Source organism: Micropterus salmoides, unplaced genomic scaffold (assembly GCF_014851395.1).
Source record: "Micropterus salmoides isolate LMB-PRFRI ecotype aquatic unplaced genomic scaffold, ASM1485139v1 Ms_hic_scaffold_4, whole genome shotgun sequence".
In the NCBI taxonomy this organism is placed as follows: Eukaryota; Metazoa; Chordata; class Actinopteri; order Centrarchiformes; family Centrarchidae; genus Micropterus; species Micropterus salmoides.
In genome coordinates this window covers 36,338,002-36,354,723 of record NW_024043372.1, presented here as the reverse complement: position 1 = coordinate 36,354,723, position 16,722 = coordinate 36,338,002, and the positions used below count along the sequence as shown (strand labels likewise).

The window sequence follows — 16,722 nt, the reverse complement described above, 5'->3', positions numbered from 1 at the left end:
ACATATTAATTAGACCACCTATTTCTCAAGATTTCTCATTTGTTTGTCTTGACCTTAAAAATCTTGCATCCTGAGGTGTGTGTATGTCACTGCTACGTGTCTATAAACAATTTAAAAGTAGGTATAATGTTCACACAGAGGTGAGCATCCTACAGTATTTTAAGAAGGAGAAGGAGAGAAAACGGAGGTCGCATGGATAGTACTAGACACTGTATAGTATATTCTAAAATTCCCATAGTAAAAGACTGTGTTGGGCCAATGGCATTTCATCAGAGTTTGCACTGAAGCCAGTTCTGTGATAACAAACATTTGTTGCTTTCCTAGATGTGAGATGAAGTGACCACAGAACGGGGATATTGAGAGCCAGGTGAGACACAGGGAATATCAGACAGCTCACAAGTGTAACGTTAGGATAACTGAAACACATTTGTGCTGTGGCTAGCTACATTAACTAGCTGCTGTTCCATGGCTTTATGGTATGTGTAGTCGGTTTTGTTGTAGTTGTACTGTACTTCGTCTCTCTGACTGTGCACCCCCCCCCCCAGGTTCATAGTCGCACCTACGCCCCTGAATGAGTTCGCTAGCTCTGTCATTAACTAAACACATATAACACGTGAGGGGCTGTCTTTTACTGCATCTCCATTAAAAGCCTGAGATGGTTGTTTGCCCTTGTTCAAGCAGTCCATGTTCCTGCTGAGAAACCTAGCTGATAAGAGTGAGTTGAAGTCTGTGTGAAGTGTTTTCTTCTGTCATGGGGTCTCTTTAGATACCTTAAACTTAACGGGACTTGGCGGGGTTTTAGTTTAGTAAGACTGTTTCCAAAGAGATTTTTCTCTTGGAAGATTTGCATTATGCAATTTATTAACATACGGTGTTCAGCATTGTAATGTTGTTCCATCCCTGCAACAGGACATTTAATTTGTTATATGCAATGGTAAGATGTATGTCTTTAACATAATGTTTTTCATTGTACCCCCAGTCTCCCAGGAGGTCAGCATGTCTGAAGCAGAGGCCTCCACCCAGCCATCACACGCTGAAGGTCAGGTGTTTGTGAAGCAGGACACATCAGGACCAGGATTACCAGAGCTTCAGGAACACTGGCCCGGCCAGCATGAAAGGAAACCGCAGGACCTGTTAGGTGACGCTGCTACTTGTTTAAAGTGTGAGAGCACTCTGTCATCTTGTTGCTGCCAGACCCAAACTGTAGCCAGTGGAGATCTTCTTCCTGGAACTTCAACTGAGTGGGTGCAAACAGAAGAGGAAACAGATGGTTGTGGAGGGTCAGATTTCCAGCAGCCCCTCTCTTCAGATTGTGGGGACGGAAATAATACTAGTGATGCTGAATGGACGGAGAGTGGAGGATCTAACTCCAGTTCAAACACAGTGAAGTCAAAGAGAAGGGCAAAGCGAAGACAAAACCGCCCCATCTTGAACATTAAGCAAATGACAAATCTAAGACCTTTTTGTTGTGCAATGTGTGGAGAATCTTTCCACTACAGGAGTTTATTAATGAAGCATGTTAAATCACATGCAAACAATGCAACTGGTCTCTGTCCCACAAACCAAGCATCTACAGAAAGTGGGATCGAACCCGACGAAAGACACAGGGAGGACAATCTGTGTTATGTCTGTGGCAAAACATTTACCACAAGGTCCCATTTAAAAAGGCACTTGCTGGTTCACACAGGTCAGAAACCACACTGTTGTAAAGAATGTGGCAAAAGATTTGCACGAGGTGAATGTCTGAGAATACACATGAGGATCCACACGGTGGACAAGCCATACACATGTGAAGTCTGTGGGAAAGGATTCAAGCAGAGGGGCAACATGATGTGTCACATAAGAACCCACACAGGAGAGAAACCCCATCACTGTGGCATCTGCTCCAGACCGTTTGCATATAAAAAGGACATGATGAGACACATGCAAGTCCACGCAAAGACGACGTGAAATCCCATTGTGAGGTTTCATTCACATAAAAAAAAAAAAACAGCTGTCAGTGATGTACTGTTGGGTCGATCTTGTATTATTTTTCTTCAAATAACTGACCCTATGTAGACAGTGTGACGTCACACCTGGATATTTGCGATTGACATGAGATTTTGTCTGTAGGAAATGTTGCACTGATCTAAGACATTGAAGTAGAATTTTGGTAAACAAAAACAGCATTTGTACAACAGTGGATGTTTTTTTTTAGGATTGTGTCAAACATGACGTCCGGGCCAGTCCTAGTTTTTGGGATTTAGGGTTGAGCCGTGCATGCAAATGAGGAGGCGTGGCCCAAAGGCTGCAGGGAGGGTTTGGAAGGGCTGAGGCACAGAGGCACTTTATGGACTGCAGGGGGAGCTCTGACTGCTAGTGTTGTGTCGTTCAATGAACGTTTCATTCATAAGACCTAATCGCGTGTATGACGACTCGGGAGGAACGGGTTGTCTCAGTGACTAATTCGTTCATTTTCACGCATGCGTGAAGGATCTTGGACACTTACGTTCACTCGTCACACGGCAGCTGCCTGGGCTTCGTCAGCACAGGAAATAGAATTGATTAGTTCACGACTCTCAACTGTGGGTCTGTTTGAGTCGTTCATTTGTCTCGTGACAGCTCGGCTACAGGGCTGTGGTAAGCAGGCAGCACAGGAAACAGAACTGATTAGTTCACGACTCATAGCAACTGTGGGTCTCTAGGTATGAGTCATTCATTTGTCACGTGACAGCTCCTACTGTGGAGCAGGAATGAACGACTCGTTCACAACTCACATGGGTCCTCCTCAGTCTTTCGTTCATTCGGCAGGCCGAGTGACTGCCAGCGCCGGAGAATGAGAGGCAGGTTGTTCTGGGTCCACTCCACTTCAGAGCCCTGACGGGGTTCTATCTGGAGCCGAATTACCTCTGAGGTTGTCTCCTCTCCAAAACAAACAGACCCGGTCATTAAAACATTAAAACACAGCCACGTAGCAACATTAGCATTAGCCCTGTAAACAGCTAAAAGCTGATCCAGGTCCGCCAGAGAACGCAACGTAACTTTTCCTTTTTATTTACCAACCTGGCCGTGTATGAGAGCGATGTGCTCATGTGTGTTTCTCTGTCTGCAGAATCAGGACCTGATGTGGCCCATTCTGTGTCCAGACCTGCCAAACTGCTGCATTTATATAATGTGTTAATATTTCTCTGTTCCTCTCTCTGTGCTGGAGTTCTTTAAGAACTTGGTGGCTTGATCCAGATTATTATTAAATTGGTTGAATTTTAATAAGAGTGTGTTTCTTCATCTAGTGTATCAAGCTTATTACTTCTATATATTTACTGCAAATCTGATATTAATGTTTTACTCATGGATAGGGACGTTAGGCTACTGTATGAAAGAGCACTTCAGAGATAATGATAGTAATTATATACATAAGCCTTTATATGGCTGGTCTGGTTGTATACTCGGGAAAGATTGAAGGATTTAGCCGGAGTAGTGGTGATTACATATTGACAACATATTTCTGTGGTTTTTACATGGTTTGAATTTGGTTGTGGGCCCAGGGGGTTTATATAATGATGACATAGACCTAGTATGGTATTATTACTACATACACATATGAATGTAACGTTGAGACCTGATAGACATCCGCTAATCAGAAACAGAGGACACTACCTGCATCACTGCCGATGTCATTTGACCAGGGAGTGAATGGTGATTAATGCGATAATGTCATAAGTTTTTTCCTAGTGTTTTTAATGGGTTCTTAGGTTCATAACACAGGCACCCCCTTACACATTGTTTAGAGTGTAGCAGTGGGGTTTGTTTTTTTGTTTCTTCATGTACTCTGGCTCCTAGTCTACTTTTGGAGACTCTAGGAACCACAAGTAACCCTGCATTCTGGGAGCGCAGTGCTCTGGTGGGGTAGTAAGGTACTATGAGCTCTAAGATAAGATGGTGCCTGACCATTAAGAGCTTTGTAGGTAAGTAGAATGATTTTAAATTCTATTCTGGATTTTACTGGAAGCCAATGCAAAGAAGCTAAAACAGGAGAAATGTGATCTCTTTTCCTGGTTCCTGTCAGAACACGTGCTGCAGCATTCTGGATCAGCTGAAGAGTCTTAACAGACTTTTTCGAGCAGCCTGATAATAAGGAATTGCAGTAATCCAGCCTAGAAGTAACAAATGCATGGACTAGTTTTTCTGCATCATTTTTAGACAGGATGTTCCTGATTTTCGCAATATTACATGGGTGAAAAAAGGTGGTCCTTGAAATTTGCTTAATGTGAGACTTAAACTACATGTCCTGATCAAAGATAAGATTCCTCACAGTGGTGCTGGAGGCCAGGGCGATGCCATCAAGGGAAACTATTTCTTTAGATAATGTGTCACAGAGGTGCTTAGGCCCCAGAACAATAACTTCAGTTTTATCTGAGTTTAACATGAGAAAATTACAGATCATCCAGGTTTTAACATCCTGAAGGCACATTTGAAATTTAGCTAACTGATGAGTTTCATGTGGCTTGATCGATAGATATAACTGAGTATCATCTGCATAACAATGAAAGTTTATGGAATATTTCCTGATAATATTGCCTAAAGGAAGCATATATAAAGTGAAGAGGATTGGTCCGAGGACAGATCCTTGAGGAACTCCATGACTAACTTTGGCATGCATGGAGGACTCATCCTTAACATGTACAAACTGAAATCAATCTGATAAATAGGACTTAAACCAGCTTAGAGTTTTTCCTTTAATGCCAATGGAATGTTCCAGTCTCTGCAATAGGATCTGATGGTCAATGGTATCAAATGCAGCACTAAGATCTAATAAAACCAGTACAGAGACAAGTCCTTTGTCTGATGCAATTAGGAGGTTATTAGTAATTTTCACCAGTGCTGTCTCTGTGCTATGATGAACTCTAAACCCACCTATACTTCATCTATCAAATTCAATCTTGAGGACTACATTAATCAACGTATTGGTCAAATTATGTACAAAACTGAAATACTGTATGAATATATGGCTGTGTCAGCTGAAATGATGATAATTATAATATAAACAGAGGTTTACCACATGTATGGTTGATTATACTGTAACCATATTTGCTCTGTATCCTATGACTTGTGATGTGCTGCTGACTAGTGTTTACTGTATGTCAGATTTGTTGTCGCTGTTGCAGGGGAACTTGAGGGGGTGGCAGGTGACGATTCCAAATATAGAAATAATGCAGTAAAGCTCTCAGGCACTCTGTGTTGCTTTTAGATAGGCTATCTTTTCTCCTGTACTTTAACTTTTACAAGGTTGTTTGTCATTATACAACACAATGTTGCTGTATAATGAAACAAAAGTTTGCGGTCCCTTGATGCTTCACACCGAACTTAACAAATAAATATATTAACATTTGAATACACATTAAATGTGCATTTAAAAATTTTCATTTTTGTCTTTTTGGGGATATAATCTTTTTAAATATGACTGTGGCACCTTTACTCACCTCAATGATATTAAATAATTTTAATTCAGTTAGAAACTCCTGCACTTTAGTGTGTTTCAGAAGGTTTCTGCTCCTGTTCAAAACTTTCTGCACATTCAGAATCTCTCCCATATAGGCTATCTGTATTCTCTGACAGGTCCAGAAAAAAAGTCGCAATATTACAAGAATATCGTCATAATTTAACATTTTAACAGTCTACCTGCCCTATACTCTGCTGTGCATAAGCCTGCGATGTTGCTTTGCTGATTTGGCCCCTGCAGACCGTCTGCTGACACAGAACTTTCTGGGACAGTGCTATTGGATGAGAGGAGGAGGTGGATAAACGAAACTTCTTGAAACACTTTTGATCAAACCAGGATGCGAATTATACAGTGACAATAACTTTTTTTCCAGATCCAAAAGAAAACCCAGTACAGCACAGGAACTAAAATCTTACAACGCTTACAATATCCTTGCTTGTTTTACTAATGTCATCAGTCTGTGGATGATGATAAATCAAATTCATTACACCAGTTGATGGTACCATACATACAACAGCTTTTTTAGTATTCTAGAGCAAAACTGCCAGCAAGTCAGACACACAACAGCAGACCATCATGACCGCTGAAAACATAGTGTTGATACAAAACTAAAGACACATAAAATACAGTCTGCATTCAAACTACTGACATTAACCTGGGGGGGTCCAAGCCTTAACTAGGGGTCAGACCCCCCCATTCCCCCCTGTAATTCAAACCATGGATCAGACAGAAATCTCACCACAAATGTTCACTTCAGCACCTCAGATAAAGTGCAGCTCACAGTCCCAAACAAAGGAAGTCTGCACCTCAGATTTCAGATGTTATTTTGCAAAAAAAAAGTTATTTACCACGACTCAGTGCGAGATCGCATCGCATCAGCTGGGTGGAGTTACTCGCCCCGACTCGTTATTAACAGTTGAGAAAATCGATGTGTTGCGTGAGAACGTATGAAAATGTATGTATGAAAAATAATAAAATAAATTAAAATTCCATATTAACGCAACTTATAAAAATGCAGAGCATTAGCAGTCTCATACAGGGGCTTTGTGCCACATTCTGATGTCATCAGAATGTGGCACAAACCCCCTTTTACCATGTCACAACATCAACGCGATGGTCAGCGTCAAAGCTACTCGGAACTTGGACATATCAGACTTCCAACTTAAAAATGTACAATGGAACCATGGAAGTTCCGAGGTGTTGGAATGCAACATTACGCTGACCCCGGCGACCCCATAACACCACTGCGCGTGGTTACGAGAGTGTAGCAGTTTTTGAAAAGAAAGGCTCCAGAATCAGATAACTTTGAATCTGAGCCATCAACTTCATCATCAGCAATGGTTGTAGAGGCCAGCGGCAAGACCAAGAAAAGACAGTACGATGACAGCTACTTGTCGTAAGGTTTCATCTTTACTGGAGATTCATCATGCCCTTTACGCCTGGTATGTGGTATGAAATTGTCAAACCAAGCAATGGTTCTGAGCAAACTGAAAAGACACCTGACAACAAATCATCCATCACTAGTAAGCAAGGATGCAGAGTATTTTGCTCATTTGAAAAGTCAACACAAATGACAAGAGCAAGTGATGATAAAGTGTGCAAAAGTGTCAGAGAAAGCACTGGAGGCTAGCTATTTAGTGGCCGAGACAGTAGCTAAGGCAAAGAATCCACACACGATTGCAGAGACAGCTATGTTGCCAACATGCACAGCAATTGTCAACAAAATGCTATGCACACAAACAGCAAAAGGTTCCGCTGTCGGACTCTACAATTGGAAGGCGAATCAATGACATGTCTTTAGATATTGAAAACCTGGTCTAGCGCAAAATTTTCCTTACAAGTTGACGAATCAGTAGACGTCAGTGGGCATGCTCAACTCTTGGCAAATGTTCGATTTGTGGAATGGGACCATATCAGGGAGAATTTTTTATTTTGCAAACCGACAGAACAGAACAACTGGAGAGGAGATTTATCGTGTGACAACTGTGTATCTTGAACAGGGAGGATTAAGTTGGAAGAAGTGTGTAAGTGTCTGCACAGACGGGGCCGCTGCCATGATGGGTAGTGCAAAGGGTTTCATCAATAGGGTCAGAGCGCAAAACGTTAACGTGCGATGCACTCACTGCTTCCTTCACAGGGAGGCACTTGTTGCAAAGACTTTGCCGAAAGAACTTTCAGATGTACTGGATAGCGCAGAGGACATTGTTAATTTCATTAAAGCGCGACCTGAGCTGCCTGTTTTCGATTCTATACAAGGAAATGGGAGCAGAACATTGCTTGTTGCTACACACGGCCGTCCGCTGGCTTTCACGGGGGAAGGTTTTAGGCAGACTGTACGAGTTAAAAGAAGAACACAGAACGTTCCTGATGGAAGACAATTCTGCATATGCGGAGTTGATTGCATGACATTTTAGGCATCTAAATGAACTGAATGCTAAAATGCAAGGCGAAGATGCATGGCTTCAGATCTAAGCTCACACTCTGGCGCTGCTTTGTAGAAGAGGGCAGGCTTGAGATGTTTCCCTTGTGCAGAGAACATTCAAACAGCTGCACGCTTTCTGGCCTTATCTCTCAGCATCTGAAATTCTCGACGAGTCTTTCGCACAGTTTGACTGGGTCCTTGACCCTTGGAGTTCATGTGCACTGGAAAGCTCAAAAAAGACATGCCACTGCTGGTGCAGGAGCAACTGGCAGAGATCAGGGAAGATCGCACATTAAAAATACAATTTCAAGACACGGCTTTGGAAAGGTTTTGGATATCGCTGGAGAAGGGGTACCCAATAGTTTCAAGTAGCGCAATTGCAATCCTGCTACCCTTCTCTACGACGTATTTGTGCGAACTCAGCTTTTCAAGCCTACCTTACATCAAGAACAAGTAGGAGCTTCTGACATGGAGCTTCTGAGGACTGTGGACCAGAAGCTCCGTGTCTGCCTCTCATCCATCCCTGCCAGAATTGGGGCGGTTGTGTGCATCGTCTCAGGCTCAGATTTCCCATTAATAGTAAGTAAGTCACATATATAACCACTTACAGCGTGCGTGTGTGTGTGTGCTGGCCGTCAGAGGGTTGCAGATGGTACATTTAATACATTTCAGACTGGGGTGACTTGAGATTTTGCACAAACTTTTAAAGGGTGCCTTGACTGAAAAAAGGTTGAGAAACGCTAGCATAACTGTTTGGGGTCAGGCCAACCAAAAAACAATTACACCCATTAGGTCATTATATAAACAGACACTAAAAGTAATGGACCTGAAATCTGTAAGATGGCACCACTGCCTCACTCTACGGAAGCATAATATATTGAGTTTAGTACATTTTTCATTTCTTAAACTAATTTTTAAATTTGTGAACAACCTTGCACCAGAAATATTCTGTCAACTGGTAGAGAAACAAAAGAGCGGAATAAGAATAGGCACAGTAAGTGGAAACTGTATATTTGCTCAGACATCGTTTTCAGTAAGAGGCATACATCTGTGGAACGCCTATATGTGACCAGGTTGTAACCTCCCCTAAAAATTGAGGCATTCACCAACTTTCTCGAGTTGCTTATAACAGCCTGTTTAGGCCTACTGTTCTCTATGTGAAGGACTGGTTGGATTTCCTGCAAAAATCCATTGGCTACGACGTTATGCACAACATTACTGTAAAACATATGAAACACAGTGTGATTTGTATTTTAGTTGGTTCAACCTAGATAATGTTAGCTTGCCAGCAAACGCCAACCAGTCGATAACTACCTGACATAATTCTAACCTATTTTCAGGCAAAAATATGTAAAGGCTATTGATAATATAATAGTAAACTGTTAGTTTGATATTATGTTAATTATATGATGAGATGATTACTATATTCATTATTTCATATAATGAATAAACAGTATTTAGCTTACCACTCATAATATTAATTCCAGTTACAGCTGTCTCAGTTTGGGGTTGTTTTTTATTCATTCTTGCACTTTGTGCAAGGAAAATGTTCTACATGGTAGTCCCTAACTTTAATTTTAAGTAGGCAACTAACTCGTCAATAATCATAACCATTTATGCAGAACAATGAGGTCAGCATGATTAATCTGTTCACAAAAAGTGACATTGAGGAGCGCATCAGCTTTATGAAAAGTTGAACGTGTTTCATTAAAAAGCACCGGTTTAGCTAAATAGCCAGCTAACGTTAGACAAACCCAAACGCTGCTTATATTTTCACTGTTGTCTTCTGTCTTACCCATTCAGCTGCTGGCGGAGCATCTCGCTCTTGTTTTTGATTAACGGGGCTGTTCAAGCGGCCACAGAGCTCAGACCGACTATGTTTTTAACGATTAGCATCGGGGGTCCGGCCTGGTGGAAGATTACAGTCGGTTGTACTCGTAAATCAGTTTTCTGGTTCGCACGGATCTATTTTTAGGGGCTGTATGAGAGTGAAAGGCTCGCACAGTAGATCCCTGTGCCTAACGTTAGACAGAAGAATCACTCGCTACGTCCTTATGACCTGCCTATTTAGTAATTTTGGCTATGCAATATAAATAAATACATTAATCCACACTTTACAAACTCTTTGGACAAACAGGATGTTCACATTGACAAAAATATCTACAAAATGTAATACCTTGTTAAATGGCGATTAAGACTTTTTAATACATTTTAATGGCCTTAATTTTCACATTATTGATATTACCTTTTAAGACTTTTTAAGAACCCGCGGACACCCTGTTATCTGTTGGTAGGGTGGAAAAGCTCTCTGCATCAGAAATAATTGCAAACCTGGCTCTCCAGATTGACCTCCATGCCATCAGCAGATTTAACATCTGCCGGTCTGACATGTGGGATGGAGCTGTCAGAGGATTCAAAAGCGGAACATTCTCCGTAATGAAGGATCTATGTTTTCAGATGATGCAGGCAGGTTTGAGGAAGGTATCGCTACAGGTGGACCAAAACGGAAATTCCTCTCACTTCTGATGAGAAGCCTGAACGAACGATCCATATTTGATCCATGTCTACAATTCAAGTGGTACTATTTTGTGTGGAATGTTTTAAGATAACTAAATTATTCAACCATGCATTGCTTGTTTAATATTGAAACTGATTGACCACTCTATTACTCTGCATTTCCATGAGCAGCAATCAGAGAGGATGAACATAGTTTGGCAGGGAAGATGATTGCTGTGTCCATAGTACATGGTGGACCTGGCCATCCTCTCAGAAGATCTGGTCAGCCACATTTCAGGGCAGTGATACATAAACTCTGGTTTGCGAGATGGGCACTGGGATTGGCGAACAGGACGAATAGTGTGCGTGTTCCAGAGTTGCTTGTATTCGTCCAGTTCATTCTGAAGGACACCCATGAAGCAGTGTTGCACCAAACTTGTGTGATCTCTGCTACCATTGAAGAGGTGCCTTTCCCTCAAGTCACTGAACAAATCCATCCAAAACTGACTCCTAGTTAAAGTACACACGTTTTATGATGTTGTACCTTGACCCTAAGAAAACACTCTGAAATGGTTGAAGTTGCTTTTAAAGCTGTACTGCAATTTAAAATGGTTTAAGAAACTGTGTTATGTGTGAGCAATTTTATAGTGAGCACAAGTAGTCTCATGCCGACACTAAATATTTACAGCAGATAAAGTACCATGTAAAAGTGAGTATAGATCAGTATAATCACATACAATAAATACAGAAATGTCAAGTAGACGGAGCATAAATCCATAATAACTCAAGAATTAACAATGTGTGACAAAAACCTTTGTTTCCGAAAGTAGGAGCACTAGCTTTCAATGCGTTGGTTGGATGTTGATGTGCCATACACGTGGCTTTTGGCTCCTGCAAATTTGTCCACATGCAATGATCTCAAGGAACAGTGAAGTGCTGCCATCAGTCCATTTTGTGTGCCGCAGTCGGACTCAGATTCCATTGGGTCCCACTGAGTGGTATGCTCTGCAGACAAGTCTTTGTCTAGAGTGATTTTCTACTCCAGACGGATCCAATTCTCCCATTAGGTGCATCACCTCTTCAGACAATAAGAGAGTACTTCTGTTTCAGAGTCTGACACATTGCTGGCCTGATCCCTTCAGTTCGTCAAAAATAGCTGCCCGCACAGTAGCGATTGGAGTGTAGTTCGTCCTCCTGGTCAGGCCGACATCTTGTATTCTTCTTTTTCAAGTGCTAAGACTCAGTGAAATATTGTGTTTTGTTGGAAGGAAGTCTATTATAACTGTGGCCCTCTGTGAAATACTTAAAGATAAGTTCATCCACCGTTGGGGTTTCAGGATCTGAGGGGAAGGAATGAGACACTAGATCTAAGAATAAAAAAATGCTTGTGTTCATAAACTTTGCTTTCTTCTATATTTACTGAATGGTGAATAAACAGTACAAAGCCAGTAATTTATATGGAATGACAAACTTTCAGAACAAAACATACCTTCATCTTGATGACTCTTTAAAAACTGAATATTTCTGCCACAAGACACATTATGACAGAAAGGTTCCCTCCACAAAATGGACAAAACATAACCTGGTAAAACACAAGGGGGAAGCATCTTCCAATTCGGCAGTTAAGGGAAAGTTAACTTGTATTTCTGAGTGACCAATTCTCCATTTTTTGCACTGTACTGTCGCTCAGCAATGTAAGTTATCTAAAATCGTTTAAGTCGTCTTCATGGTAACCACAGACTCCATGCATGTTTTTATACAATTCGAGTCCATCTCTGTCGTTTTAGTAAAGCCTAACCTGCACAAAAAGCAGTTTAAATCACACAATTATCCCGCTGTATAACTTCTGTTTATAAATTGTAATTGATCGGCCCACAGTCTGTCTGCAACAGCTGAATCTCCTAACTCGCTACAGTGGCCTGTCAGGGGAGTTTACTCCTATTGGACGTGAAAAAGCAGTGTTTCCCTCTTCACAGGGTTAACAAACTCACAATACAAACTTACACACGGGGGCTCCAACCCGGAGCCCACAGCATTGATATGGTTTTAGCAGTGGAGAGTCATAGACAGGGCATTAAACATCAAGCGGCACAAACAGCGAAACTTACCGGCACGAGTCCACCCGCTGCTGGGTCGTGCTAGCCTGTTGTAGTACACTATCTGTTTCAAGGGTTAATGGTTAGGGTACAAATACTGTTTGGTTCAATTTAGGCAAACTGGTTTGTTTGTCCAGGAAGGTTTAGTTAGTTTGTTTGGTGCTGAGAAGCGGATTTTGTTACCAGAGTATCTGCCTGACTGAATGTTCCTCCTTCATAGTAGCAGTGGTTCCTCCTTCAGTGATCAGGAGATCACATACAGTGATTATAGAGCGATTTATGTTGTGATATATAGGCTCATTTTGATGTTTGATGTGTGTTTGGTATGGATAAAAATGGTTTGAGATTGGATGTTTTAAAGACTGTCTGCTAGCGAAGACTATGCTCACAAAATTTAGGATGGCAGTGCGAAATCTGTTTTGATCACGTAGCTGTAGTTCTTGTATTAATCACTGCAAACCAGAGAACAAGACAGCACCAGAGTTGTTTACATTCCACCCAGTGCTAATGCTGGTGTAGCTGTGGACATCTTGCTAGTGTGAATAAACTCCAGTCCACCCACCCGGATGGGATCTTTATTATGGCAGGGGACTTTAATCACGCTAATCTGCGTACTGTCCTTCCCAAATTTCATCAGCATGTAACATATCCAACCAGAAGTGATAAAACTCTGGACCATGTTTACAGTAACATCAGAGGGGCATACAAGGTCTCCGTTCACCCCCATTTAGGGCAGTCTGACCATTTGACCCTCTTTCTCACACCAGCGTAGAGACCTGTGTTTAAGAGATCTGTGCACACGGTGAAATTAACAAAACTGTGGCCTGCTACTGGGACTTCAAAACTGCAAGACTATTTTGAGCGCACTGATTGGGCACTTTTCTCACAGTAGAGTCTTGAGGATTACACCTGCACTATTTTGCACTACATTAAGACCTGCTTTGATAATGTCATTGTTGAGAGACAGGTCAAATGCTATCAAAACAACAAACCATGGATGAACAGGGACGTCAAGCTGCTGCTGAAAAAACGTGATCAAGTCTTCAGGTCCGGGGACATGGAATTATACAGCACCGCCAGATCCAAAAGACAGGCATCAAGGAAGCAAAAGCGGCCTACAGGAGGAAGATCAAGGGGCACTTTAACGAGGGAGATCCCCGGCGCGTTTGGCAGGGAATCCAATACCTCACAAACTTTAAGGGTTCAAAAGACCCAAGCCCAAGTACCAGCAGCAATTTGCCTGAGGAGCTCAACTATTTCTTTGCGCGCTTTGAGGCAAATGGGACCAGGACTGAGTCAACATTGGCCACACCATTAACACTCTTGCCCACAGATGCCCTGACATTCTCTTTGAGGACAGGGGAGGTCAGGAGGGCACTTCTTGGCGTAAACACCAGAAAGGCTGCCGGGCCCGACAGGATCCCTGGGAGAGTGTTGAGGGACTGTGCCGACCAGCTGGCTGAGGTATTCACTTCCATCTTCAACCTCTCTCTGTCTACCTTTTCCATCCCCAAGTGCCTCAAATCTGCCATTATTGTGCCGATTCTGAAAAAATCTGCTGTGAGTAGCTTTAATGACTATAGACCAGTGGCCCTCACTTCCACTGTCTTGAAGTGCTTTGAAACACTGCTGTTAAATCACATAAAAGCTGCCCTCCCCTCCACACTGCACCAGCACCAGTTTGCCTATAAAGCAAACAGGTAAACCGCGGATGCTATCAACACAGCCCTGCACTGTGTGCTGACCCACCTTGAACATCCTGGCACCTATACAAGACTGTTGTTTGTGCATCATCCCTGGAAGACTGGTGTCCAAGGTACACGGACTGGGCATCAACACAAACATCTGCAGGTGGATCTTTGACTTCCTCACAGATTGTCCCCAGTCAGTTCGTCTGGGCTCCCAACTTTCCTCTGTTCTCACACTCAGCACTGGGGTCCCACAGGGTTGTGTGTTGAGTCCCTTACTCTACATTTTATACACTTACGACTGCACCCCAGCTTATGAAAGCAATACTTTTATTAAGTTTGCAGACGACACCACTGTGGTTGGACTTATTCACAACAACAAAGAGTCCGCCTACAGGGATGAAATCCAAAAACTCTCCACTTGGTGCTCCACCAACAACCTGTCTCTCAACACCTCTAAGACCAAAGAGGTGGTGGTAGACTTCCACAGGAAGAGGACTGACCTTGGCCCAGAGAGGGCTGAGGACTTCAAATCTCACAGGACATCACCTGTGAGTGGCAGTTGCAGTGTGACAGACTTAGTTTTTTCTCAATTGCTAAAACACAATTTCTGAAACCTTGCTCCATTTTCTGAAAACATTAAACACAAAACCTCAGCTTCTAGCACTATTTACAAAATAACCTCTAACAACCTCTGTCTCCTCGTGCAAAAGGAAACTTTCGCCTCAAAACAGTTTTACCTGTGCTCAAAACCAAACACTGCTCTCAAATCATAAAGCAATCAAAATGACACACTATCAAGCAGTCAGTAAACAATACACCAAAAAAATAGAAAACACGTTCAAAACATAGTTCTCAGGAAGACAAATTCATTTTTCCCTCATTGTCAAATGAAAACATGTTCTTTCATAGTAGCTCAAAATTTATCAGAAATTATACTCTGCTTTGTTCTTTGCAATTTCTTTTGTACCCCTATTTTTACAGTACTGTACCCTGCATCTCACAAACTTGTCCTTTGTTTCTGTGATACTGTAATTCTTGTAACAGTACTGTAAACAAATGGAAAGCACAATGTTCAGGGCCACTCGTCCCCGTCCCCTCACATTGTTTCTCCAAGCCATTCTTAGACTTTCTCTGTCCTACCTTCAACAACCTGTTTGCTCTCTGAACTGGCTTATATTGGTTGTGTCACATGATTTGAAACAAGTGAAATCAATTTTGAGTGGTTGTGTTTAATCAATGACACGTGTTCTCCATTTGCATTTGATTGTTGCCACTTGTGTTTACCAGTATGGATGACATGTGCATTAGAGTGCAGAATGAGAATGTTTAGAGTTCTGCTGAAAAGTCTAAGTGAGATCTGCAAATTGTGTTTTACCATGTGAAATGGTTTAAGGTATTGACAACAGACTGCAAAATTAGCTAAATGAGTTCAGGCAACTGCAAACTTTGTTCAGCCAATGGGTTTTAGTGTTTTAGCAATTGAGGAAAAACTGTAATATGGCTCATCCACAACATTTTTCTGACCAAAAGCTTTGCTTGTTGCTAAAGTAAGTCAGCTGCCAAACAGGTATCAGAACAGGGATCAGCTGCCTCTATAGACATCATGGCAGAATGAAGGAAAGGCAAGTCATTAACCTGATGAGAAAGGCTCTCACAGATGAGCTGGATGGCTTGAAAAATTGGAGAGTGATATTAGCACATTTGAGAAATCAGCAGATGAATTTGCTGAGAAAGCAGAACTTACTAGCAAACTGACCTTCATCACCAAATCCAACAGTTTCAGAACTGCAAAAGAGAAGAAGGCATCTCTGCTAGAAACACTAAAAAGCTGATGGCAAATGAGTGTTCAGTTAAGATCTCATGGACAGTCAGACACAAGAGGAAGCCACTTATTTATTTGATTGCAACCTTGTCAGGTTCCCACCAGCTATTTTCTGTGCACATGTGAGAATGTGTGAGTGAGTTGGACAGTCACACAAAAAGAAAGTACTTGTTATGCAAATGTTGTTGTTGTTGTTTATTTATCTACACTAATAAACGTGTTGAAAATTTAACTTGTTTATGTTGGTTTACATTCAATGAGTTAGTGGCCAACTGTCAATGTTTAGGAAAAATTTGCACTACAAAATGGAAAGCAGTGTGTGCACGAGCTAGACGCTGCTGCCTACTAAAGGTCCTACTGATATGTAATGGTATACCTATCAACCAAAGTACATTTATATAATATTTACTCTTTTAATCAAAGTATATTGTCTCTGTCATTCATTCATGTTATTCAGGGTATACTGTGTGCTTCGGAATTCTTAATGCCACATCGTATCCTCACTTTTACATGTATACACTGCACAGAGACATCACAGAATGTTTGATAATGAAAATTTGGTTGAAAGTCATGGAAAAATCATGAATATTCATTGGTCAAAATGTGTATGATCTATGTCAGCAACAAATCTGCAATGAGTACTTAGCAATCTAAAGAATCTTACCTCTGAACAATCAGCTTTGGTCCTAATCTGCACTAAATTGTGAGTATAAAAC

General features: G+C 41.7%; 2 protein-coding genes and 1 long non-coding RNA gene across 3 annotated transcripts in view; 1 reads left to right on the top strand and 2 right to left on the bottom strand.

The window, feature by feature from the left end:
- Nucleotides 1–16,722, bottom strand: part of LOC119885781 (stathmin-3-like) — a 131,854-nt gene that overhangs the window by 55,984 nt on the left and 59,148 nt on the right. The window lies entirely within an intron of this gene.
- Nucleotides 265–2,148, top strand: LOC119885779 (gastrula zinc finger protein XlCGF7.1-like). Its single transcript, XM_038696005.1, has 2 exons — nt 265–367; nt 980–2,148. The coding sequence occupies exon 2, from the start codon at nt 997–999 to the stop codon at nt 1,948–1,950; it is 954 nt and encodes a 317-aa protein (XP_038551933.1). The 5' UTR covers nt 265–367; nt 980–996; the 3' UTR covers nt 1,951–2,148.
- LOC119885783 lies at nt 8,897–15,417 on the bottom strand. Its single transcript, XR_005441390.1, has 2 exons — nt 11,887–15,417; nt 8,897–11,737 (listed from the first exon to the last, which is right to left on the bottom strand). It is a non-coding gene; the product is annotated as an uncharacterized LOC119885783 (long non-coding RNA).

Bases quoted from the DNA above. Each gene is read 5' to 3' on its own strand.
- LOC119885779 (XM_038696005.1), top strand. From the start codon at position 997: ATGTCTGAAGCAGAGGCCTCCACCCAGCCATCACACGCTGAAGGTCAG.